This window comes from Poecilia latipinna, unplaced genomic scaffold (assembly GCF_001443285.1).
Source record: "Poecilia latipinna isolate Pla-1442-1.1 unplaced genomic scaffold, P_latipinna-1.0 Scaffold36, whole genome shotgun sequence".
NCBI lineage: Eukaryota > Metazoa > Chordata > Actinopteri > Cyprinodontiformes > Poeciliidae > Poecilia > Poecilia latipinna.
In genome coordinates this window covers 906,377-930,318 of record NW_015112652.1, presented here as the reverse complement: position 1 = coordinate 930,318, position 23,942 = coordinate 906,377, and the positions used below count along the sequence as shown (strand labels likewise).

The following is a 23,942-nucleotide window of genomic DNA, read 5'->3' as shown; positions in this document are numbered from 1 at the left end:
TAAAATAGTACATGACCGATTTTTTTTTTTTTTTATGTTGTCGGTCAAGATAACGTCTAGCGCGACCTGCCGCCCTGACACCAACTCACACACATCTTCATCTTACTTGTAAATCGATTTTTCTTTTCTTGGACGTTTTGATGTTAGCTTGTCCATGTCAGTTTTATTCGCTGGGAAAATCAATAAGCAGCTTGAGGTGACTCTGCTGCTCTCTAGTGGCGAGAAGCCGTAATGTTAGCTGGTAACAATCGGAATGCATTGTGGGAGATGTAGTTTGTAGTCAATTCGTGCTCAAAACCTATTTTAAGTCAATCATCGGCCTATAAAATGCTGGGGCGGGCCACATAAAATGACATGGCGGGCCACATGTGGCCCGCGGGCCTTGAGTTTGACACATGTGTTGTAGATGATTTAGCTGCATGGTTGTTCTGTTAACCTGTTGTTGCCATCCTCCATCTTTGTGCACCAGGTTCTACCATTTTCCATTTCATCACCTTGAATCATCACAAGAAAAGACAATATAATATTGTTTTCTGTTTCCTCATGCTCTCCCAGAGGCTCACTGGCAAAGTATGTTGTTTATTCCTGTTGCATAGTCAGTAAAGTTGGACTTTAGCTGTAATGGGGTCATAACAACCATCTATATGTTCCTGGTTTGCGTTAGGTGGCTGCTGGCATATGAGAACACAATGTCTTTCCACTTCAGCAATTACTTTGTCGGCTACCTGAGTGAAACTACAGCGACTCTCGCTGGGGCGGGCTTTACGGAGGAGAAAGAGAACCTCAAATGGTGAGAAATCATTCACCTCCTTTAAATTTGACCTATTATTTGCGCTTGAACAGGTTAGGATAGGTATGTGGGCTTTACAGTGCATGTTCATTACATTTGTTCCTCAAAATCATTCTTGGGTAATAGGATGTTGGTCTGCTCAGTTCTGCCTATTTTGAGCTGTTTTAGGGTGTCTTGTCACTTTAAATCCATACAACTTGCTGCTGGCCACGCCCCCAAACTCCACGGTTACACTCGCATGTGAAAGTGGCTGAAAACAGATGTGCAATTATTCAACGGTACATCTTTAAAAAGCATTAGTAGAGCCTCCTGGACAACCAACAAGAATGCAGCAAGGTTTATGGATTGTAAGTCAACAATAAAATATTTGTCTTTTCCAGCAGCCGTTGTACAGCGAATACAGCGGTAAAACCACCTGATCAAATGTGCTGGAACTCCACTTGAGTTGCTAGGTAACAGGGCTGAGCTTGGCTGGGGTTGCTAGGTAACGGGGCAGTGCCCAAAGATTGTGACTTAACGGTAAGGAGGTTTTTGAAGCGACAAAATTTCCAGAAACCAAAAATCATCAACTTATTGCCAAAAAATGTCGAGCAGTTGGGTTGTTTTTAAAAGCAGTAGAGAAACAAATAGGTAGAAAATGTGCAAACTGTGAATTTTGCACAATAGGTTCCATTTAAACCAAGAAAAAAGCATCCATCTCTTTTATTTAATTCCTATCAAACCGTTTTCTTTGCAGGGATCTGAGCGTGTCCAAGCCGCTCCACGTGGAGTTTCCCCGCTCCATGGTGGAGGTGGCGACGTCGTGGAACGTGCCCATGTCCCGCTTTCTGCACACATGTGAGTGGCTGTCAGCAGTGACTGCAGGAATCTGATTCATGTTAACATAAGGTCACTCACACAGTCATGAAACATTCAGCATTTTAAAGGTCTCAATAATTATGGAAATGTAAAAGAAAATGGGAATTTCATTTATATCTGTATTTTGTTCTTTTTCACCTGTTTGATCATTTGTTCTTTCTTTCTTTTGTCTCTTCTTTAGCTTGTTCTTTTTTCCCCTTTCTTTCTATTACCCTTTTTTCTTTTATCTTCTGTTGTTTCTTTCATTTGTTTGTCCTTTTTCTTTTGTTCTTTCATTTGTTTGCTCTTTCCTTCTTTCTTCTATTTTTTGTTCTCTTTCTCCCCTACTTTCCGTTTTCCTTTTTTTCTGTTTCCTTCTTTGTCCTTTCTTTTTTCCTTTCTGTTCTTTTCTTTAGTTTTTTCTTTAATTTTTTGTCCTTTCTCTTGTTTATTTTGTCTTTTAGTTATTTCTTTCTTTGTCTCTTTTATTTTGTTTTTTCCTTCTTATCTTTATTTTTTCTTTATTTCATCCTTCCTTTCTTCCTTTTTGCCTTGCTGTCTTTCGTTCTTTTGTTTGTTAATCCATCCTTACTTTAATCCTTTCCTTATTTTGTCTCTCTTTTCTTTCTTATATAATATGTGTTTTTATTTTCAGGCTTCATACTCAGGCCTCCATAATGTTTTTTAGACGTTTGTATTTAATATTGGACCATATGAACGTAAACTCTGGATATTTGGGTCTGGTGTCTCGTATTTTTCTCTCAGATGTTTTCAAGAGTGCCGTCAAATTCGGGATGTTCACTGCCGTCATGGTGACCTACATCGCCAGCGCGCTCTTACATGTGAGTTTATATAACTTCACCTTCTTTTAAATGTGTTTGCATCAACAAGATTGTTGAAGTTTTTGTACATTTTAGGGTCTAAGTTTCCATCTGGGTGCAGTTCTGTTATCTCTGGGGTTCATTACGTACGTGGAGCACGGTAAGAGCCGAACTAATGGTTCGTCTTCTCCACATGAAAACATTTCCATTCAGAGGAAGTATTTAACTGCTTCAGTTCAACGTACTGCTTGTCATTTTCCTCCATGTCTGAAGAGAGTCTTTCATTCGTTTCTGTTTTGTTTCAGTTTTTCGGAAGAGGCTTGCCGCCATATTTAATGCGTGTGTGCTTTCGAGGAAATGTCAGCCAAACTGCAGTCACCAAAACAAAAAGGTAATGCGTTTGCAATGAGGCGTTATGTGTTCATATTTTTAATTGCTTTTCAACTAAAGGAAAACATTTAATTAAAAATATAACAAGAGAACAAACTCACATCTCGGCTCCCCAAAGTCAACCAAAAAAAACCTCAGATACGCATGTGTATCTACATTCATTACCGAAGCAAAACATCTTCATAACAGGCACCATCAGTTGGGTAAAACCTCCGAATTTGAAAAATAGGAAAGAAAACATGAACATTTTTTGTAAAACCTTTGTGTAGATCCTCGTAAAGTGCATTTAATTTTCTGAAGCTTTAATTCTTACTTGTTAAATTGTCTGTTTTAGCTACTTTTTCAATGCCTGTCTAAACCGTAACTACGCTGAACCAAAGATTACAAGTTTCAGACGTCAGGTTTTTGTTTTAACCGAACATCAAATTAATTTGTTGCCGTTTCTTAGATCTGCTTTTCTCTGCGCTGTATTCAGAAATATAACAATGAAATCTCTCATGTTTGTTGTTGCTGCACTGATTGTTGAGCAACACTTAACAATACCAGACTATCACATTAGGAAACATGAGATCTTACACTTGATGTGCGACTAAAGAAGCATGAATATCATATTGTAATGCCTACATGGAGTGCTGGAGTGAAAAAACAGTAATCTGTTGCTATTCTTGAATATTTCAGTAATTTACTGAAATGTTTAGTTTGGAAATAAATATTTCAATAAGCTGCCATATATGTGCTGCATTTCGTTCTGTAATTACGTTGCCTAGCTTATGCAGACTGAGTTATGTTATTATGGGTCACATACTTTAAAATAACACATCCAGTCAAGGCTGCATGAGATCCAGAGTCGCCTACCATAATGCTTTCTCTGTTTGCAGAAGCTGTGGGTGTATATGATTAACATAGCATTTTCTGCTTTGGCAATACTTCACTTGACATATCTGGGCTCTGTGTTCAACTCCAGCGTGGACTACATGGAGGAGGATGAGGTGAGATGAGAGACTGCTGCTCCACTGAGGGAATGCACATTTTGCTGCAGTAAAGCAACATCTGAAATGAAAGAAACAGAGAAAATTCAGTTTAATAAACAGCTTAACAGACACCGCTGCACTGCAGCTGATGTGAATCTGTGATGAAGAAGTGCAAGTAACATCGTCTTTGTGCTTTTAATACGAGTCAAAATAATGTTGGACTTTTTTTGTTTTCCTCTAAAACTGTCAGAAGTGGGCAGAGCACCCAGAAATTGTACTCAAGTAAGAGTAGCACTACTTCCACATATTTTTACTTAAGTAAAAGTAAAAAGAAGACATCCAGGAAATGGCTCAAGTAAGAGTAAAAAAGCATTTGATAAGAAGTCAAATAATGAGCAACTGATCAAAATAATCATTTAATATTTAGAAATCACATCATCAGATGGATCAAAATATAAAGTTGAGTTGAAATTTTTGGCATTTTAAGGACAAAAATTACAATAATTTATACTAAGTGTGTGTCTGGGTCTGGTGAATTTTGGTTAAAATGTTTGTTTTTGATTCAGGGGTAGAAAATCCAGAAATGTTGCTTAAGTAAGTAGCGATACTTCATAATTAAATTACTCAAGTAAAAGCACTTTGACTTTAAGATCGGGAGCCCATTCGCTTTATTTCTTCTTCTGTGGTATTGTTAAATTGTTTGCACCTCTTTTATCTTGACCTGCGTACGGAAGAGGATTGGGGCCACTGGAAAAAAAAACCTGTTCTGACTTTAATTTCAGAATTCTGAGATTAAAGTCAGATTTTTTTTTCTTTTTCCCCGTGGCCCTAATCCTCTTCCGTACCTGCGGGAGAGAGATGGGTGTTTATTATTTTTTTAATCTAAATACATCCAGTTTATATTTATTAGGTTGGTTTTTCTTATCACCATTGTAATATATAAATCCATTCCTTTAAGTGAATATCTAAGTGAACCAACAATTGTAAAGCGGCAGGAATCAACTTTAGTTTTGTCTAGGACTTGGAGCGGCCGCCCATGTCATAGTTGTTTTTCTTTGTTCTCGTCAGAATAAAACAAACCATCCATTCCACATAAAACCTTCGTCACGGCCTAATTTTAAATAAACCAGCCAATTGCAGAAATGATCCGGTTACACATGCCTGACCAAATTCCGATTTGTAGCGGACCCTGTGTGTGAAACGGCATTAGCCTAACTTTGATTTGATTTTTGCGGAAATCACACACCAACATCAGAGAAAATCTTTCACGCTGCTTCTCCTTTTGGAGGAGGACGGTGACAGATTCGAGTCGGTGCTCGCATCTTTTTAAAGATCTTCGGTGGCTCTATTTTTATAGCTCTGTGACAAGACAACACAACATTTGTAAAGTATTTATAGTGGAATGCTACGTAGCTTTTAGCTGCGTTCACACTGCAACCTTAAGCGACCCAATTCCGATTTTTTCATGACAGTCCTTTTCGAATGTGACCCGGTGTTCTGTCAGATCAGCATACGTTGTCAGATAGTCATACGCTTAGCTCAGACATGTATACGCAGTCATTACCATATGATTTTATTTAATCAGAAACATAGAATCATGACGTAGATCATCATACACTTTAACAGCTGTATGACATCCTGACTTAGCGGTTAAGTAGATTAATGAGTTTTACACGGGCCTGTGTTGTAGTTGACTTCAGCCGCAGCCAGACCTGCTTTAAATACACTTTGAAACCACGACAACGCATGTATATCTATCTAGTTATATTATATCATATTATAAACAATTTAATGACTTATTTTCGTCATAACTTGTTGCGTATGCTGAACTGACGACTCCGCTGACGGTCGGACTTCTTAATGCGCATGCGCGGACATGCGTACTCACTGCATGTATGCTATCCTGACAGCGTATGGCTATCTGACAGAACACCAAGCTGCTTGGATGTCCAATAAATATCCGATCTTTTCAAATGTGACCTGAATCTTAACAGTCAGGTCGCGTTCAACAGAACGGAACGTCATTGTTACTCGACAAACGTCACTATTCTGCGCCCTGATTCTCACAAGCGGGAAGAAAAACAACAACCATGGCGGACGATAATGAGGATTAAGTTGTTAATATACTGGTTCCGGTCGGACAACAACTTTAAAATCGTAAGCTACGCTCCACCGTTAGCATCCATGTTTACTTCCGCAAACACTGAGCACTTCTTTTTTTCTATGGCGGTTGGCAAAACACTGAGCACACTCTCTGTGACGTTATTGCGCCCTCTACTGCGCATGCACGACAAAAAAAAAATCCGATTTGACAAAAAAAATCGAGATTTTTTCACACTTCGGGCTGCAGTGTGAACGTAGCCTGTGACGCGTGATTTACGTCTTCGCCTCCTGCAGGACGAGATCACCCACCACACCATCCAGAAGTGGTCGGAGCTGAGCTGGACGAGCCACTGGGCCACGTTCGGGTCCTGGATACTGTACCGCCTCATTCTCTAACAACTAGAGACCGAGAAGAAGAGAGAGAAGCAATAATGAGAAGCAGGTTTTCCACTTTTCTGTACTGTGACGTCATCCTGCATCAGACTTGCAGTTTTCAGGTTGGGCTGTATGCGGGTCGGGGAATGCTATTCTATCCTTCTGGGGACTGGTTTCGATATCTGTGAAAAGAAAAAGACAGACCGCAGCGCCTTTTTTCCCCTCCCTTTTGTCTGTTTCACATTGTTGTTTTTTTTGTTTTTTTTATCTGAGGCTCAGTCATCATGGCCTCCTGTTGTGGCAGCGTTTACCACTGTCTCACTGTGACTCACAATCAATAACTATCAACATGGCGGACACTTGACGGTGCGCGTCAGGCAGATGCCCCCCTTAAATTTGGACTTTAACTAGGACATTCTAGCATATTTGTATGATTTGATCCAAGGGTTCATCCACTCGTTTAATATCCTAAAAAATGCTTAAGTTTCAATTACGGTTTGAAGATGTTGGATAGTCAAACTGCACAGTTTTGTAATAAAGTGGAACCTAATGTTTGATTACCCTATCCTTCCACTTCATAATTAGAATCTCAATAAAATACATTTAAGCTTTTGGTTGTAATGTCACAAATGTGAGACGTTTGAAGGCGCTGCGCTGGTGACATTCCCTAGTCTTCTTGTCCTCAACAAATCTAATTAAATGTCCAGAATCAATAATGCAGTTTCCTGTCTCTGTGATGTTTTTTATTTATTTTTTTCCAGCCAGGCTGCATCGTGGCTGCTTGTTTGCGGTTCTGTCAGGGAGCCTAATCAAAACCCACAGAATTGAATTTTTTATGAACCCTGGTAGGCAGGTGGAGCATGGCTAAAGGAGACAGCCGGAGACTCTGGCTGCTGTAACCAGTCGATTGTGTGGAACTGCTTCCAATTTAAAATATGAGAAACCAGCGCACGTCTCTTTCTCCTCCTAGGAACCAACAAAGACTTTCTTTACTGAATTCAACAAGCACATGTTGTTACTAGACTGCATTTTTACCACCAACTAATCCTCCTTTTGTGATTTTTAGATATATTAACGGTTTTAGATGATTCAATCTGACTTTTTTTTTTTTTTACTAGTGTAGTATCCTGATGGTGTTTTTTTTTGTTTTTTTTTTTGTATGACTTGAATTATATCTTTAAACATATGTGATTTTGATTTCCCCCCTTCCCTTCTTTCTACAATATAACTTAAGAATCAGGGTATTTGAGATGTATTAACAAAAATTCTCTTTCAGCTTTGTATAAACTTAAGTAAAATTATTAATTATTCTATACCAAGCATTTCTCTTACCTCCAGGTTTTTACTTAATAGATGCTTTTAATTATTTACAGCCTGATGAAAGAGTGAGTGTGTGCATCAGAAAATGAAGATGTGGTGTTAGATAAGAGCTTTTGTTGATGTGCCAAGTTTCTGCTGTAGTGCCACTCAGTATAATAACCACTGTAAATACCTTATATTTGTGTTTTGTCCCTAAATATGTAAAATGGAACGGCATACCTGTGATATTTTTATAAAATTTTACATGAAACGTCAAGATGCAGTCCTTGTTTTGATTTAGTGAATCTCAATGAAGTAGAATCTTCGTATTTCCAACAAACAATTTTAAGATTAATCTCAGAAAACTTGTATTGAAAATGCTTGAAAGTGCTTAAATTTTGCTGTGGTAAAAGCTTGTGAACTCAATTTATATATATATGTATATATTTCAATAAAAATGTATATTGCATGTAATTGGCATATCATGGGCTATCATGGCTATTGATTTAACCTTACAGGAGTAACAAAAAATAATAATTTATTCAAATTATACATACAGTTTTAACTTAATTTAATATTGTTCATTTTAAGTCTGTTTACTTGAAATAACGATTAATCGATTACTAAATTTCAACAGTCGATTAATCCGATTAATTGTCTCAGCCATACAATAAAGATATCGTTTTGATTACATTTACTAAGACGGTACATCACAATATCAGCCGTGTGTAATAAATATTCTTTATTTGAAATAGTATTTACAAAAAGAATGGATGAACTGTTTGCATAAAGGAGGGCTTAGTCTGATCCAGCCTGGAGTGTTTCTTCACATCCAGTGAGGAAGAGTTTGGGTTAGACAGGCTGAGAGGAGCAGAGGGCAGAAGCAGATGGTGATGGATGGAAATCAGGTCTGCCTTGTGCCTCTGTGGGGGAAGGCAGATGTTGTATTGCAGAGCTGCACGGCGGCTTGAGAAGGGACGTTTGCTCAGCCCCGTCTCCCCTGAAGACCCCCATGTTTACGACGACAAGACCCCAGCAGTGTCTCCAAAGCCATCTTCACAAACGCCTGGAAGTTACTGCTTCTCTCCCTTCGGCTGTCCTGCGAGGGGACAAAACGGAGACAGATACCTTCACTGGGAACACAGCGGACTTTACTACTTCCTGTACTCCAAAGTACTTCCTGTATCTGTCAGGATTTTGGTAAATGCTTACCTCCTTGCTTCTTGTTATCATCTCCTTTCTGATCACCTTTCTTAGGCTGTTCTTTAGGACTCTGAGGTTGCTGTAAAATTAAAACTTAAGTAAATATCAAAAAAATGTAAATATTTTTATTTTGAATGTTGCTCAGTGCCGGTTAGAGCCTTTTTGGGGCCCTCTGTCCCCCATACCAACATGCAAACACCAGATGATTTATCATGATTTAACACACCTATCATTAGCACCATTTGTAATTAGCATGCATTGTACCAGGGTTGTTATGACTATTGATTTTAACCTTACTAGAGGAACAAAATAAAAATAAAATTGGGTTTTGAAATGCAGGGTGGTATTTAAGTGTACCATTTTATTTTAACTATTTGAAACATTAAATTTAATATCTTATGTTTCCCCAACAGTGGCAGCAGCCATCAACAGAAAGAGATTAATCATTATTTATAAAAACAAAATAGAAATTGTTTTTTCATGCGTGATAGCAGTTAGTTTGCAATTTTTAATATTATATATATATATATATATATATATATATATATATATATATATATATATATATATATATATATATATATATAATTTATTTATTTATTTATTTTTGGTGCACTTGGTGGCCCCCTGGTGGCGTGGAGGGCCCTAAGGAGTCGCTTAGCTCGCATTGCCTTGGGCCGGCCCTGAGGCTGCTTCTAAAAAACGATAAATTCCAGGTAATTATGTTTAATGAACCCTAAAACTCTCTGTATTGTCAAGATTGATAGTTTTACCACTTTCTCCACTGTTTGTTCAATAAAAGCCTCAATAAATGGCAATAAGGCAATAAATTTGAAAATACTGTTATAATGTGCATGTTAGTAATAAAATTAAAACTTCTTTATGTGACTGGTGTAAAAAAGGAGGAAATTACAAATGGGAATGTTTTTCAAGAGCATTGTTTGTGTTTGTTGGGCTATAAATACTGTGACACAAGATTTAATAAATAGTTTTGTCACTTTTATTGTTATAAAAGTACTGCTAAATATTGCTCACCCCTGTGTGCTATACAGTTAAATTGATTTATTAAAATATAAAAGTGAGTATTTACCTTGGTAGCTGACTTCTTGTCCGACTTATTACCTGGATGTGGTTAAATTACAAGATGTGATTAAAAAATGTACAATACAGCTATTGTTTGTTTAATCTTAGCTTTGGTTTAGTGTTGAAATAATAATAATAAAAAACAATATTTCACAGAATTATTGTGGTCCATGTTGCTCACCTTTCGTTCCTGGCATGTTGGCTGTTCTCCAGAGTCTTTGCTCTTTTGTGTTTTTTATTAGGAGGGGAAATGCACTGCTTAATGTGCTGCCCGAGTTGGCCATTTATGGGCCGTGCTTGTGAATGGCTCCGTCACTGGGGCCCCTTCGAGAAAGAGCAGCGAGAACAAGCAAAGAGCGCGGTCAGCTGAGCAGCGCGTCCCCTGGCTCTGCGGGCCTTTGCTGAGCCAGGCGAAACCTTCTAATACCGCCATTGTGAACTTACTGGAACTGGGCGCTCACCCATTGTTAGAGGCAAGTAAGGATTCCCATTGTGGTAAATTATATGTTTTAATTTCACTGAACTGAATCAAGTGTGGTCTCATTATATAAAAATACTTCTCATGTTGTCAGAATTGTATTGAATGGTATTGAATATGAAGTTTTGTTGGTGTAGAGTATCCAAAAATTGAAAGATTAGCACTACTTTAATATATTTTACTCAAGAAAAAGTAAAAAGTAGCTGTGCAAAGCAAAAAAGTATTTGGTAAAATACTTGTTTCAAGTAGTACCGATGAAATCACCAAAAATTACATAATCAGACACACCAAAATACAGACTTATGTGGAAACGTTTGGTGTTTTAAAGATCAAAATGAACATAAGTTATATAAATAACATAATTACAAAACAAAGCATCAGGGAAAAGGGGGGGAAAAACACATTGATGTAATTTAGCAATATACAGAACAAAAGTGGTTTGATTTGATTGACAACATAAGGACATAACAGGCCACATAAAAACTTGTGACTGGATTGGAGGGCTTTGAGTTTGACACAAAAACCAATTAATCAATTAATCGCATAATAAATTAAAATGAGCTCAATAATTTTCCTTGATTAATAGCTTTTGAAGAGAAATTTTGTTTACAGAGGCATCATAATCCATTTTATTTATGGTTTTGTGGTTGTGTGTGGTATTTATTTAAATTTTATTTATGTTTTTGGCTGTTCATTTTGGATAATTAAAATATCATCCAGTTAATTTCTCTTTACAAAAGTAATGTTTATTGGTTTCTAAAAGGCCAAACTTGCATAATTATGTAATTATCAATGTGTTACTAAAAAAAAAAAATCGTCTCAAAACAATATTATAGTTTGTCTCACTACTGCGACAACTTATCGTCCAGCACAGATTTTTAATTGTGACAGGCCTACTGCAGTAAATAATTTAAACCAGCCATATTGTTTAAAGTACCCTTGCAGAAGCTTCATTTTTTCCATACTCCAATTAAAATGTGTCAGTAAATCTCGGTGGAGAGAATAATTTACATTAATCTGGTCGGGATTCAGGAGATCCCGCATCAGCCTGAGTGGGTTGGTCACGCGGGTCACGTGACTTGACAGGAACAGAAGCGATGGAGAAAAGCTAAGGAAGGTGAGCCTTTTCTAAACATATTTCACCATCTATCTTTAGTATATCACTACGGGATGACATTTATCTGTTGTGTACCATTTCTACGTGATACAGTCTACAGATCGGCGTCAGATACTTACAAATAAATCTGTTTTTTCTGCCAGAGCGGTGGTAAAGTTGTACTAGCTTCCTTGCTAGTTGCTAACTGACGCTAATTAGCTTCGCTGCTGCCAAAATGCTCTTCTGCTGTGGCTATTGCTGGAAAAATATCCAATAAAGACGCTTTTCCTGACTTTAGCTGGTATTTTAAATGACGCCTTTCTTGTTATATTCGCATGTCAAAGGGAAACACTGACGCATACAGCGATAGCATCGTATTTTCTTTGCTTCTGCATCATCACCTGATTCAACTGTCAGTTGCTGTTATTTTATACCTGAAGCGTTTTCTGTCAGAATAGTTTTATGTGAGTTAAATAATTTGCATTTTTACAGCTGAAATTCTGAGTTTATTTAATTCACCTTTTCGTTTTTGAATTTATTTTATGCACCTCAATTTACATTGAAACCCGTGAGAAGATGGAGCTCACAAAAAATATTTAATTTAAATATTGTAGTAGTTATCGTAAATGTAAGTTGCCTAATATGAAAATGTTTTTATTCATTCAAGAAGTTAATGTTAAAAACAGCTGCAAAGGTTCTGCTTTGAAAAAAAGATACAAAACTTTAATTATTTTTCAAACTAAACATTATATTTAAATTCTAAAAGTAATGTTTAAATTCTTTCTGATAGAGAAACGTATCCTGAGATATCAAAATTAGTTGACGTTTGGTAAATAGATAGTTGAAATACATCTGCTTAATATTTTAGAGTCTATTTGTTATATGGTAAATCAAGTACGGTTTTGTTTTACCAACACTGCTCCATCTATGTCGATGATGGAATAAAAGGTATTTAAGGTTTGTTTATCTATTGTACATCAAAAAAAGTTCTTGATATTTCTATTATTTATTATTTGAGTCTGTTTATTTCACGTAACGATTAATCGATTACTAAATTAGCCGACTATTATTTCAGCAATCGATTAATGTCATTGTCTCAGCCCTTAGCACTAACAAAGTTAGCGTTTTGATTAAATTTACTAAGATGGTACATCATAATATCAGCCTGGTGTAATAAAACTGAAATTCTTGATATTTTTACCCATAATATCGTATAAATTTGTTTCTGAAGCAAAGCAGGTTAATTTACATAACTGCATAACCTTGGAGAAGATAATTCAAAGTGCTTTTCACAAATCAAATATTTTATTTTTAAAATAAAAAAATTGCTATCCTACACTGTATTGTTGTTAGAAGTATTTATTAGAAGCATCTTTTGCTACAAATAATCAAGTGTTGCCTAAAGGAATGATATATTATTGCATTTTAAGCAATAAAAAGCTTTATTATTTTATTATTTAAAGAATAAAACATTAGAAATATATTTGAAAAATATTTTTTTAAATGTGTTTCAAATATTAGTACAGAATAAGCTTCAGTGGTTAAATGAAAAATCAGCAAAATGTGCTAATGTTTCGTTGGAGTAATTAATTATTAAAATAATAATTAGTTGCAGCCCTAAAAAATTAAACATTATAAATGTTAGAAAAAATATTTTGTAAAATGTATTTCTGATATTTGTATGGATTAAGGTTCAGTGTTGAAATGAAAAATCTTCACATCTAATTTTTTTATGCATTCAGTCGTCTGAATAATCGAATATTAAAACAATAACTGGTTTTAGCCCTGAAATGTGAGCCCTTTGTTTGCCAGGACTCTACCCCGGCAGTGGCTTCCTCTCCACCCAGAGTGATTGTGGAATGGCAGCAGTTTGGCAGCAGGTTTTGGCAGTGGACGCAAGGTAAGACGCAGCCACGCATCTGACCACCAGGAAGCGAATGAGTAATTTTTTCAGTTACGATCATCTCCGCCTGTGTCGCCTCTTTTCCCTCTGCAGGTATAATGCTTACCGCACGCCTACCTTCCCACAGTTCCGAACTCAGTACATCCGCCGACGCAGCCAGCTGCTCAGAGAGAACGCCAAGTGTGGCTTTGAGCCAGGGCTGCGCAGGCAGTACCTGAAGCTGCGCAGTCAGCTGTTGGCCCTGCGCTACGGGCCGCTGTCTGAGCAGAGCAGCTTCAGGGCCAGCAGCGTGCGTAGCTCCCGTACCACACTGGACCGCATGGAGGTCAGACTCAGTGAAACGGGACACCAGGGAAGAGAGAATAGGCAGAAATGTGGTTGGAGATGGGATTTAAAACACACAAGTCAAAGCCATGCAGCAAATTGGTTGCTGTGCATTAAGCTGAGCAGCTTGGTTGAAATGGCTGGCGCTAATAAGAAGATGTAGTTTTATTTTGATCATACTTTAGGGCTGGGTGATATGCCTTAGCAATAAAATCAACATTTTATTTGGTTTTTCACACGAGATCCGATTTTCATTTTTAAAAATAAATTAGAAATGACAGAAAATATTTTCAAAAAGTGGCTTTTTTGTTTCTGTTATCCATTCTGAGAGTTGTACAATGGAATATGAGGGCCAGGCTTCAATTATTTTGTATATTTAGAAGAATATAATCATAATATTAGCAGAATTAAGACATAATTTTACCAGAACGTCTTGAAATTACAAGAAAAACAGTCATTTCTGTAGTGTTCACTTCCGTCCCTGTGGACTTCAAAATAAACTCAGTTGTTTGCTCCATCATTTTAAAGATAATTTAATGTGCTAAGTGTTAAAAACTTTAACCTTTTCCTTATCTGTAAACCAAAGGACAACGCCACAAGATGCTCAACGTTCATTTTTTGTTAGTTTTTGTGTTGTAGTTCTCATAAAATTACTATTTTATTCTCCTAATATTAGGAGTTTATTCTTGTATTTCTATGACTTTGGGTTTGTAAATTTATGACTTTATTCTCATAATTATATATACATATTGGCCTGGCCCTAATATTTCATGATAAATTTGACTTAAACTCCAAATAAATGGAATCTGTGAAGAACGCTTGTCAAACAAGATGGCAGCCGCGGCGTGCTGACATCACAACCAAGGAGAGCTTTAGCGAAAGAAAAACAAGATTTCCCTCAATTTAGCTCCTTAAAAGATGAAGTTGATTTATTGCCCAGCCCTGCCATGAATTAAATATATTCGTTTATTATTCATAAACAGCTGATTTATGGTTATCTGAGGAACTTTTTCCAGTCTTCACGTTGACTCATCCCTTTGAGATCCTCTCTCTGCTGCTGCTCTGTCTGGTCTGCAGGACTTTGAGGAGGACCCCCGCGCTCAGGGGGCCCGAGGTCACCGCCGGTCCGTCAGCCGAGGCTCCTACCAGCTGCAGGCCCAGATGAACAGAGCCGTCTACGACGAGAGGCAAGAAGAGCTGCTGCAAATATCTGTTCCTTTCAGCGCAGCGCTGCAACCGACGACTATCTTATTCTCACAATTAAACCGTCACATTCTGCAGATTTTCCATTTAGCTACTTAAGCCTTTTCTTTATAATATTAGAAATACAGCAAGAGTTTTTTTTTGAATAACAAAAGAAATTTTATTTTCCAAAATGTCATAATGTAGCATTCCTTTGGAGAATTTGGGTCAGATAAATATATAGAAATGCCACTTGAGGAGTTTTGGGTAAAACATATTTTCAGACAAAGATGCTTTTATATTAAACATGAAGTATACATATCTTCTTGTACAGTTTTGGTTTAATTATTGCTTTGAATTTGTCTGGGGGTGGGAGGGTTCAGCAAACGGCCTTTCCTTGAGTCTATATGTCAGTGAATGATTAATCAATTACTAAATTAGTTGATTATTTCAGTCACTTGTTCATAACAATTAAAATTAGTCTAATCTGAGTAAATTCCTACCAAAAACCCCAAAATTTTGAGATTAATTTTAGATTTTTTTTTTCTTTTTTTAAAAAAAAAGAAAATTTCTGAGTTTGAAAAGTTTAAAATTTACAACAAAAAACTAAGAAATTTTGAGATTAATATCAGAAACTTTTGAGAAAATGTCTTTTAAATTTCCGGGTTAGAAAAGTATATAAAAAAGGAATAAATTTCCACCAAAAAGTTGAAAATATTTGACTTTCCAAACTCGGAAATTTCCAAAAATTGAAAATTGTACAAGATTCTCAAAAATTTCTGGGATTAATTTAAAATTTTCTGAAATTTTTCTAGCAAATTTTTGACTTCTCAAACTTTTTTTTATAGGAAAATTTTGAGATTATATTTGCAGAAATGTACTCCTTTGTTTTACCTCTGTAATGTCCCTAATACCTCGTCATTACAAACCATTTTTAATTTTGTGCATGTTTTGTGCCGCAGGCCCCCGGGCAGCTTGGTGCCCACCTCGGTGGCAGAGGCCAGCCGGGCCATGGCCGGTGACACAACCCTGAGTGAAAACTACGCCTTTGCCGGCATGCACCACATATTTGACCAACACGTCGACTCTGCCGGTTCGTAAATCGTCCTCTAAGCACGCTAAATCCTTCATATGGACATAATTTTCATTCAGTTTTTTCTCCTCCTTTCTTTATCGAAGTCCCGCGGTTGCAGTTTGCGAATGACGACAAGCACCTCCTGGCCTGCTGCTCGTTGGACGGCACCCTGTCCGTCATGGCGCTGTCGCCGCCGCCTCCGAGCGTGAGGCTGACGCTGAAGGGACACGGCGGCCCCGTCACGGACTTCGCCTGGTCTCTCAGCAACGACATCATCGTGTCGACGTCGCTGGACGGGACGCTGCGGATCTGGAACACGGAGGACGGTCGGTGCATCCGGGAAGTCAGAGACCCGGAGTCGAGCGAGTTGCTCTGCTGCACCTTCCAGCCGATGAACAACAACCTCACTGTGGTCAGTTCCACCGTCCTGCGGCTGAAATCGCCTCGTAAATTTGTTTTTATCGATTCTCCTTTCAAAAGCCACTTTACTGCTTAAACAGATTTATTGTTAGGAAATTACGCAGAAAAATATTCTTACTTACTCCAAAGAGATTGTAATTTTAATTAGGTTTGGCTCATTAAACACATCGTTACTGTAAGAAGACAAAGTTTGGTGACAAACACTAAATTCACAAAACCGTAACTTAATTTTACACAAATGTAACTTTATTGTTTCACTTATTTTTATTTAAGAAGTTAGTGATATTTTGTGTTTTTGGGCTTAAATTTCAATAATAATGGCCTTTTATAAAGTTTTTAAAAAGTCTTAAATTTAATTTGCATCATACAGGGTTTCTCCCAGTGCTTTGTAAGCCTGGCGGGCCTCCAGGCTTGTTGGGCCCCACCAGGCGCAGCTTTGCTTATTTATTTAAGTTTTTTTTAACGTTTGCATTTTTAAGTCTTTATAGTTGGTGTTCAGATATTAATATTCCAATCACATATAATTATCAAGTGATATTTTTAAATTTTCTGCCAACTTTAAACATTTTATAACTCAGAAACACGACGAGCCGCTGGATGAACGACTGCCTGAGCTCCCCATCCGCCGAGCTTAGCAAGTTTTCTGGCAGAAACCTTGATCATATATATTTTTTTATTCAATATTTCAATAGGTTTTGACATTTTAGCTTTTACATTACCAATATGATCCTTCTAAAGCAATTTGTTGTCGAGCATCAACCGCAAAAATCTGATTTCATATAGTATTTCAGAACTGTTTATCACTTTTTTACTAAATAGTGCAAGTTTTGTTTTAAAAGATAGAGCGATAATTTGGCATTTCTTCTCCTCTCTCCAAAAATAATGTAAAAATATGGTTGTAAGTGAGAAATGAGAGTTCACATTATCCACTGCTTTACTCCAGTGAAAGATGGAGTAAGAATATTCAAGATAAGAGGAAAATTAGGAAAACTAATTTTCATTAGAGAAGCTGACAGTCATGACCTAAATGTTCGGGGATCTCAACAGTCGTTGGCGTTTCTGCTCACGATGTCCAAGAAGCCTTAAAATAACTCCATAATTTATTTCAGTAGTATAATCATAACTGAAAATGTTTGGAAATCCATCTTTTAATTTGTGTTTTCCTGGTTAGAGATTATTCATGTGCGGTTTGGAGCAAGTCGGTGAATAAATGTGTGATTTAGATCCAAATGTATGCAATAAATCAGGGGCCTAACCCCGGAGGTTCATCATATTTACTGCCGAAATTATTTTCAGATCTTGATGCGAGAATTTCTTTAAACTTTGAAAATTGTTTGTGCCATCATTCGGTCTTATGGAAGAACGAACGCTCGTCTTACCGGTTGTGTTTTGTTGAGGAAAAGAGTAAAATGTAGATTTTTTATTTCAACAGATTTAGTTGTTTTCCTTCCTTTAGTCTCACAACAAGCAGCTTTTATTTTATTTTATTGTTATTCCAAACGTTTCCTGTGTGTGAAGTTCATTGATAATCGTTGCATGCTGAAGGAAGCCCTTTACCTCGTAAATGGCTGAACATTGATTAAAATTACACTATTAAATGTCAGCGCTTGTAACCAGGATTAGAGTTGTAGATATTTTTGAATGATTTTATTTTTAACCTTTTTCTTTGCAATGATGAATTATCTCCCTGAGGAAGCTGTTTTGTAAAATAAGAGTTGTTTACGTTAATTTATGCCGCTATGAATCATGGGGGAAAAGTGGATTTGGGTTGAAACCGGAGCTGCTGATGTCAACATGTAATTAATCTGAAAATTTTAACACTTTAATACAACATAAAACTGAGAATATTCTGACATGTTTGAGACAATAAAACGTTTTCCTGAACTTTTTTTTTTTTTTAAAACGTGCGTACAGTGTGGGCAGTGGCCCCGGGCGACATCAGAAAGGGGCGGAGAAAATAAAATGCATCTTATCTGACAGTTGTCCAATAAACAGGTTTGCTACGACTTTACGCCTCTGTAGTGGAGCAAGTTCCCCTTCGGTCAGAGGGTGTACCAAACCATAAAATTAAAATTCATCTCGTTTATTTAAAAAAAAAAATGCAGAAAAAATTCTAAATGTACAATATTTTTTAGAACTTATTAATCTGAACATAATTTTAGATGTATTCTATACGGAAAAGGATTAGGGCCACCGGGGAAAAAAAATAGAATTCAAAATTCTGAGAAAAGAATCTCAGATTCTGAAATTCTGAGATTAAAGTCGGAATTCTGAATTCCGAATAATTCTGAATTCTTTCTTTTTTTTTTTCTTCTTCAGTGACCCTAATCCATTTCTGTAATTCTAAGGAGCCCGTCTTTTTCTATTTATACTTTCGCTTGTTTGCCCTCTTATTTAGGCAAACAGGCAAAAGTTCCTGGATGTTTTTGATGCCATCAAGTTAAAGCAAAAGTTGTGACTGATAAAAGATGAATAGTTTGTGTTGTTGGTTAGGTTTTCCATTTAGGACAATTTTAATTTACTAAGAAATTTGCACTAAAAACCAAAACACTTGGTCAGATTTTGTGACAAAAGATCAACATTTTTTTTAAAACATTTTTTTATTTTTCTGCCTCATACCGATCAACAATATTGTGACAGTTTCAACAAATATGTAAAGTAATGTATGTTTTATAAAAGTAAGTGGAGTTGGGTTAATCTGGTTAAACACCAGTTAAACACCAGCTGAACATTGCCGTGTTTCCGGTGGCAGCAGATCTCGTGCAGATCAGTTCTGAGTGTCGGTGTCTGCGCTCCCCGCCGTCCTGATGAAGGCGTTCTCGTGTTCCAGGTGGGAAACAGCAAGCACCACCTGCAGGTGGTGAACATCTCCACTGGGAAGAAGGTGAAGGGGGGCTCCAGTAAGCTGACAGGCCGCGTGCTGTCTCTCTCCTTTGATGCTCCGGGGAGGATCCTGTGGGCTGGCGACGACCGCGGCAGCATCTTCTCCTTCCTCTTCGACATGGCAACAGGTACAGGCGCAGCTTTTCCATCCGACTGAGGCCGCTTTACAAATTCTAATCAGGTTTTCCCAGAATAACGAGCAGCGGCTCCTGGTGCGTCTCCCTCCTCTGTCCCTCCAGGGAAGCTGACCAAAGCCAAGCGGCTGGTGGTGAGCGAGGGCAGCTCCATCTGCAGCATCTCGGCTCGCTCCTGGATCAGCCGCGAGGCCAGAGACCCGTCCCTGCTGGTCAACGCCTGCGTCAACAAGCTGCTGCTCTACAGGTCGGCTTCCTTTATTAGCAGCTTGTTTACTCACTGCTGCAAACTCTAAACAGGGTTCGGACGGCCGAGTCAGATGTTTAAAAATGCTTCAGCGTCAAGTGGGTGCCTTCAGAGTTTTGGAAGATGTTTCATTTCTGTGTGAAGAAATTAAATATTTTCTTTATTTGGTCATAAAGTGCAATATAACGTTTGATAAAAGCTTAAATTTAAATGTTTGGTTTCTGGAGATTTAATTTTTTTCAGTATTGTTTTTATTTCCAAAGTCTGGTCCTGAAAAGTTTGAAAACTTACCTTGAAAATGCTTGAAAGTCCTTGAATTTTACTCTGTGAAATGGCTGTAATTAGACGCCAAAATCTATATTTTTTTTACAGAATTTGAACCTGCTGAAGCTAAAACTGCCGCTTAAATAGTTCTGTGTAAAACATATCTACAGACAAATATATTTTTAATCTTAAATTCAGCATGTCTGTATATATTTTGGCTTAATTACTGCTCTAAAAATCTGTTTTTTTTTTTTTAGAAAATTACTTCAGTTAATTTGCTAAAAATTACTAAATGAATTGACGATTATTTCAGTAATTGATTAATCGTGCTTAATTTGATTGTTTCAGCACTAATTTTAGTTTAGCTTGTTTCTCTTGTCACCAAATGTTATTAATAATAGTGAACTCTTTAGTATTTTTCTTATTTCCAAAGTCTGTTCCTGGAAAAGTTTGAAAACTTTCCTTGGAAAATGCCTGTTTTTTCTGTGAAAACGCTGTTCGAAGCTGTAAATATTCAGCTGTTTCTCATTTATTGAAACCCTTTCCTAATCCCAGGGTTGTGGACAACGAAGGAACGCTGCAGCTGAAGAGAAGCTTCCCCATCCAGCACGGATCGCAGAACGTCCACAGCATTTTCTGCCCCCTCATGTCTTTCAGACAAGGGGCCTGTGTGGGTAAGGAGTCCCGCCGCTCCCGCTCTGGTGGGCTTTGTGCTCCTGCTGGGGTCTCTTAGCGAACCTGCTGCGATATCTGAATCAAAAATGAGACCAAACTGCACAGCGAGCTGCAGGCCATCCAGTGCAGAGAAGGAAGAAAGACTCAGACATGAAATCAAAAATAGCACCAGGCTGCTTTGGGATTGAAAGGAAATATCTGGAATTAGAAAATTACAGCAACAAGGCGGCCCGTTTTTCTGCAGCACGTTGCAAACATGCTCCCAGCTTCCCCACGTTTCACTTTTATCTCCTATTTTTATTTCACACCAAGGCGCGCCGCTGTCTGGATCACACTTGGGTTTCCCAATTACCAGAAAAGTTAAAAATACCTGAACTTAAGCAGAGAAAAATGATCGTTTCTGTCAGAGACGATCGTCTGGGCGAGATGCTTTTTACGCTCACTTGAATGATTTAAATGATCATACTTTACTAAATAACACTGACAGTTATTCCTGTTTTTAGTATGAAATTAATAGTTTTAACACTTAATTCTGTTGAGAAGTTTAAATTCAGTCGTCAGGTATCTAAATGTCACAAATTTTAATTTGATTGTTTCTTTTTTTCTGAGTAGAAAAGTAGTTTTTAATAATCCAAAAACTTCACGGACTGACTTGAGTAACCCTCCACCCATCTCTGATAATATTTAGTCAGATTTCTCGTTTAAAGTTGCACTTTGTTTAGTGTCGGTGTCACCCACCCCTAGTTCTGAGACAAAAACACAAAATCTCAACTCAGACTTGCTAAAAACATCCAGATTTATTTTCTGTCTGTTGTTTTCACTACATGGAAAAATCATGGAGGTGAAAACATGACCTGTTTTAGACTTTCCTGCACTGAATGTGGTCAGTTCATTGTTTTCTATATTCATCAAAGCTGCAGTAACTTTTATATAAAAAATGTTTTTTAAATATTTGTTAAACATGTCATGACGGTTTAATATCTACTGCCAATCAGAGGCAGCCTGTCGCAGTAACAAATTAATCAATTAATCATGATAAATGAAAACAAATTCAATAATTTCCACTTGCATAATTTATTATTTTTCTCTTTTCTCTCTCTTCCTACCAGAAACTGGATGACAGGAGTCTTTAGTTTGGTGTTTTGGTCTCAACTAGTACATTTGTTTTAGTTTACAGAGACTATAATTCATTTTATAAGCTGATTTTTGTTGTTGTTTTGTTTGTTTTCCAGTTCCAGAGTTAAATGTATGTGAGAATATAAAGTTTATTGATCTTTGAGAATATGTTCTTGCATTATTACATCAATTTATTACTGGAAATTGTCTCAAAACAATATTATTGTTTATCATCCAGCAAAATTTGTTACCGTGACAAGCCTAGCTGTTACTCATGCTCATGTACTCGCTGCTAAATGAGCAAATGGTGGAGAAACATCTCATCGTTAACCGTTTATTTACCGTCATCGGTGCTAACTAGCATGATCTGTAGTTTCATCCCAATGTTAACCTTCTTCTTCTTCTTCTGTCTTTGACTCTCTGCGTCTCAGTGACCGGCAGCGAGGACGGCTGCGTCTACTTCTTCGACGTCGAACGCAACACCAAGGCCATCGTCAACAAGCTGCAGGGTCACGGCGGCCCGGTGCTGGACGTGAGCTTCAACTGCGACGAGAGTCTGCTGGCGTCTGCCGACTCCACCGGCATGGTCATCGTCTGGAGGAGAGAGCAGAAATGAAAACAAGCTTCCATCCACTACATCTGAACATGTACGAGTAAAACCCGACCTGCTGCTCTTTACCGTCCAGTCCCACCGTGTAGGTCTTCACTGGAATGTATCAAACATCTAAAGTAGTGAAACTAAAGTGCAATCAGATAGAGCCTCTTCCTGCGTGGGAGGGAAGAGTCCGTCCTCCTGCAGCTGGAACCGACTTCACCACCATGCATGCGTCATGGCTCACCTCCAGCTGGCGTGAAGAGGACGCGCTGTAATCTTACTGGAAAAAGCAACACTTTGTATCACACTGATGTTCCCTCCGGCGTAGCTCCCTCACTATTTATGTAACTGTTATTCAAGCAGCGTAATCAAGTGTTGTTCGCTCTCAGTCGCAGCCTTTGAGACCATGTGCATGAAACAAGCAGGTCGTTTATCACTAAATGTTGGCGTGTTGATCAGTGTGTTTGTTCGTGTGTGTGTGTGTGGTGATTCAGATAATTTATTTAGCACAATAAATGGCTGCATTGTGATTTATCCGTGTCAAATGTTTTAAATGATTTGAAATATCGGAGGAGGGTGCATGTTGAAATATTTGTTGAGATCAGCAGGGGTGTCCAAACTTTTTGTCACGTGGGATAAAATCAAGTCAAAAGTAAAAAATAAATAAAAATTTTAAATCAAACAAATGAAGTTGCCTTTTTTATTTTTAGATTTTTTTTATGTAGATCCAAAATGATTTTGCATATTTTTTTTATTAAATGACTTGTTTTTCAAATAATTTTAGGATTAATTTAACATATTTATTCTCCATTTCAAGTCACTTGTCTTCAAAACGTTATTGGATTTAATAATTTTAAAAATGTGGTTCTTATTCTAAAACTTGAAAAAGATGAATACTTTCTATCATTTTAAATATTTTTCATTGTAAGAAATTTATGGTGGTAATTAGTTTAACCTGATTTAAAAAAAAGTTCAGTTAACAAATTTGTATCTTTCCTGAGGTGCAGTTTTGGGGCCACCAAAAAAATCAGTCGACGGGCCACGAGTGGCCCCTGGGCCACACTTTGGACACCCCTGATGTAAACAAACTGGATTTCCTTCAACAGACTTCTAATTATAATCTAGAAATTTATGTAGCGTTGAGACTGAATCTATTCCAGAAACGTAAAGGGACAGTAATATATACATCTTTTAATTTTAAAATTATTTTTTTAAATTCATTTTATGAAATAAAATAAAAAATTATGCAGCATTTTTATAAAATAAATTGCTATATGATTCCAAAGATACTTTGCAATTTAACGCCTTGAAATTGGGCCTCTGTCTCTTTAAGAAGCTCCTGTTCTTCCCTCAACGCTGCGTATTTAACCCTTTCATGCATGAATTATGATCTTTAGTGTCAGGATTTTTTTCCATTTTTTGGGGGGGTAAAAAGGGGATTTTCTGAAGGCATAATAAAAAGGTAGGAAAGAAAAAATAAATTATTTTTTTTATGTGATCGAAATAACAACAAATACAAAGTTATTATTTGAAAAATACATCAGTAGTATTGTTCTTTAGGGATGTCACAATATATTTTTTACCGTCTACAGTAGAAGGAGGGACCGGGTCAGTTGACATGCTTTTTGGTCTGTCGGCCATATTGGATTTAACAAAAATAATTTCTTGCATTTGCAGC

The 23,942-nt window shown here is 37.2% G+C and overlaps 2 protein-coding genes across 3 annotated transcripts in view; both read left to right on the top strand.

The window, feature by feature from the left end:
* LOC106954495 (porcupine O-acyltransferase) overlaps nt 1-7,863 on the top strand; it is a 21,898-nt gene extending 14,035 nt beyond the window's left edge. The window contains exons 8-15 of the mRNA XM_015044028.1: nt 556-570; nt 665-790; nt 1,527-1,627; nt 2,393-2,469; nt 2,545-2,608; nt 2,754-2,839; nt 3,717-3,827; nt 6,207-7,863. Of these exons, the coding sequence (XP_014899514.1) occupies nt 556-570; nt 665-790; nt 1,527-1,627; nt 2,393-2,469; nt 2,545-2,608; nt 2,754-2,839; nt 3,717-3,827; nt 6,207-6,308 (682 nt within the window). The 3' untranslated portion in view covers nt 6,309-7,863. The remainder of the gene's footprint in view (nt 1-555; nt 571-664; nt 791-1,526; nt 1,628-2,392; nt 2,470-2,544; nt 2,609-2,753; nt 2,840-3,716; nt 3,828-6,206) is intronic.
* Nucleotides 7,864-11,361: 3,498 nt separating this feature from the next.
* Nucleotides 11,362-22,798, top strand: wdr13 (WD repeat domain 13). Of its 2 annotated transcripts, none has more exons than XM_015044017.1 (10): nt 11,362-11,467; nt 13,259-13,346; nt 13,443-13,674; nt 14,751-14,860; nt 15,818-15,948; nt 16,035-16,342; nt 19,181-19,361; nt 19,473-19,614; nt 20,434-20,552; nt 22,101-22,798. In XM_015044017.1, the coding sequence occupies exons 2-10, from the start codon at nt 13,306-13,308 to the stop codon at nt 22,283-22,285; spliced, it is 1,449 nt and encodes a 482-aa protein (XP_014899503.1). In that variant the 5' UTR covers nt 11,362-11,467; nt 13,259-13,305; the 3' UTR covers nt 22,286-22,798. The 2 variants fall into 2 exon arrangements, with proteins under 2 accessions (XP_014899503.1, XP_014899496.1); XM_015044010.1 differs by having other exon boundaries at nt 14,751-14,881.
* Nucleotides 22,799-23,942: the final 1,144 nt, after the last annotated feature.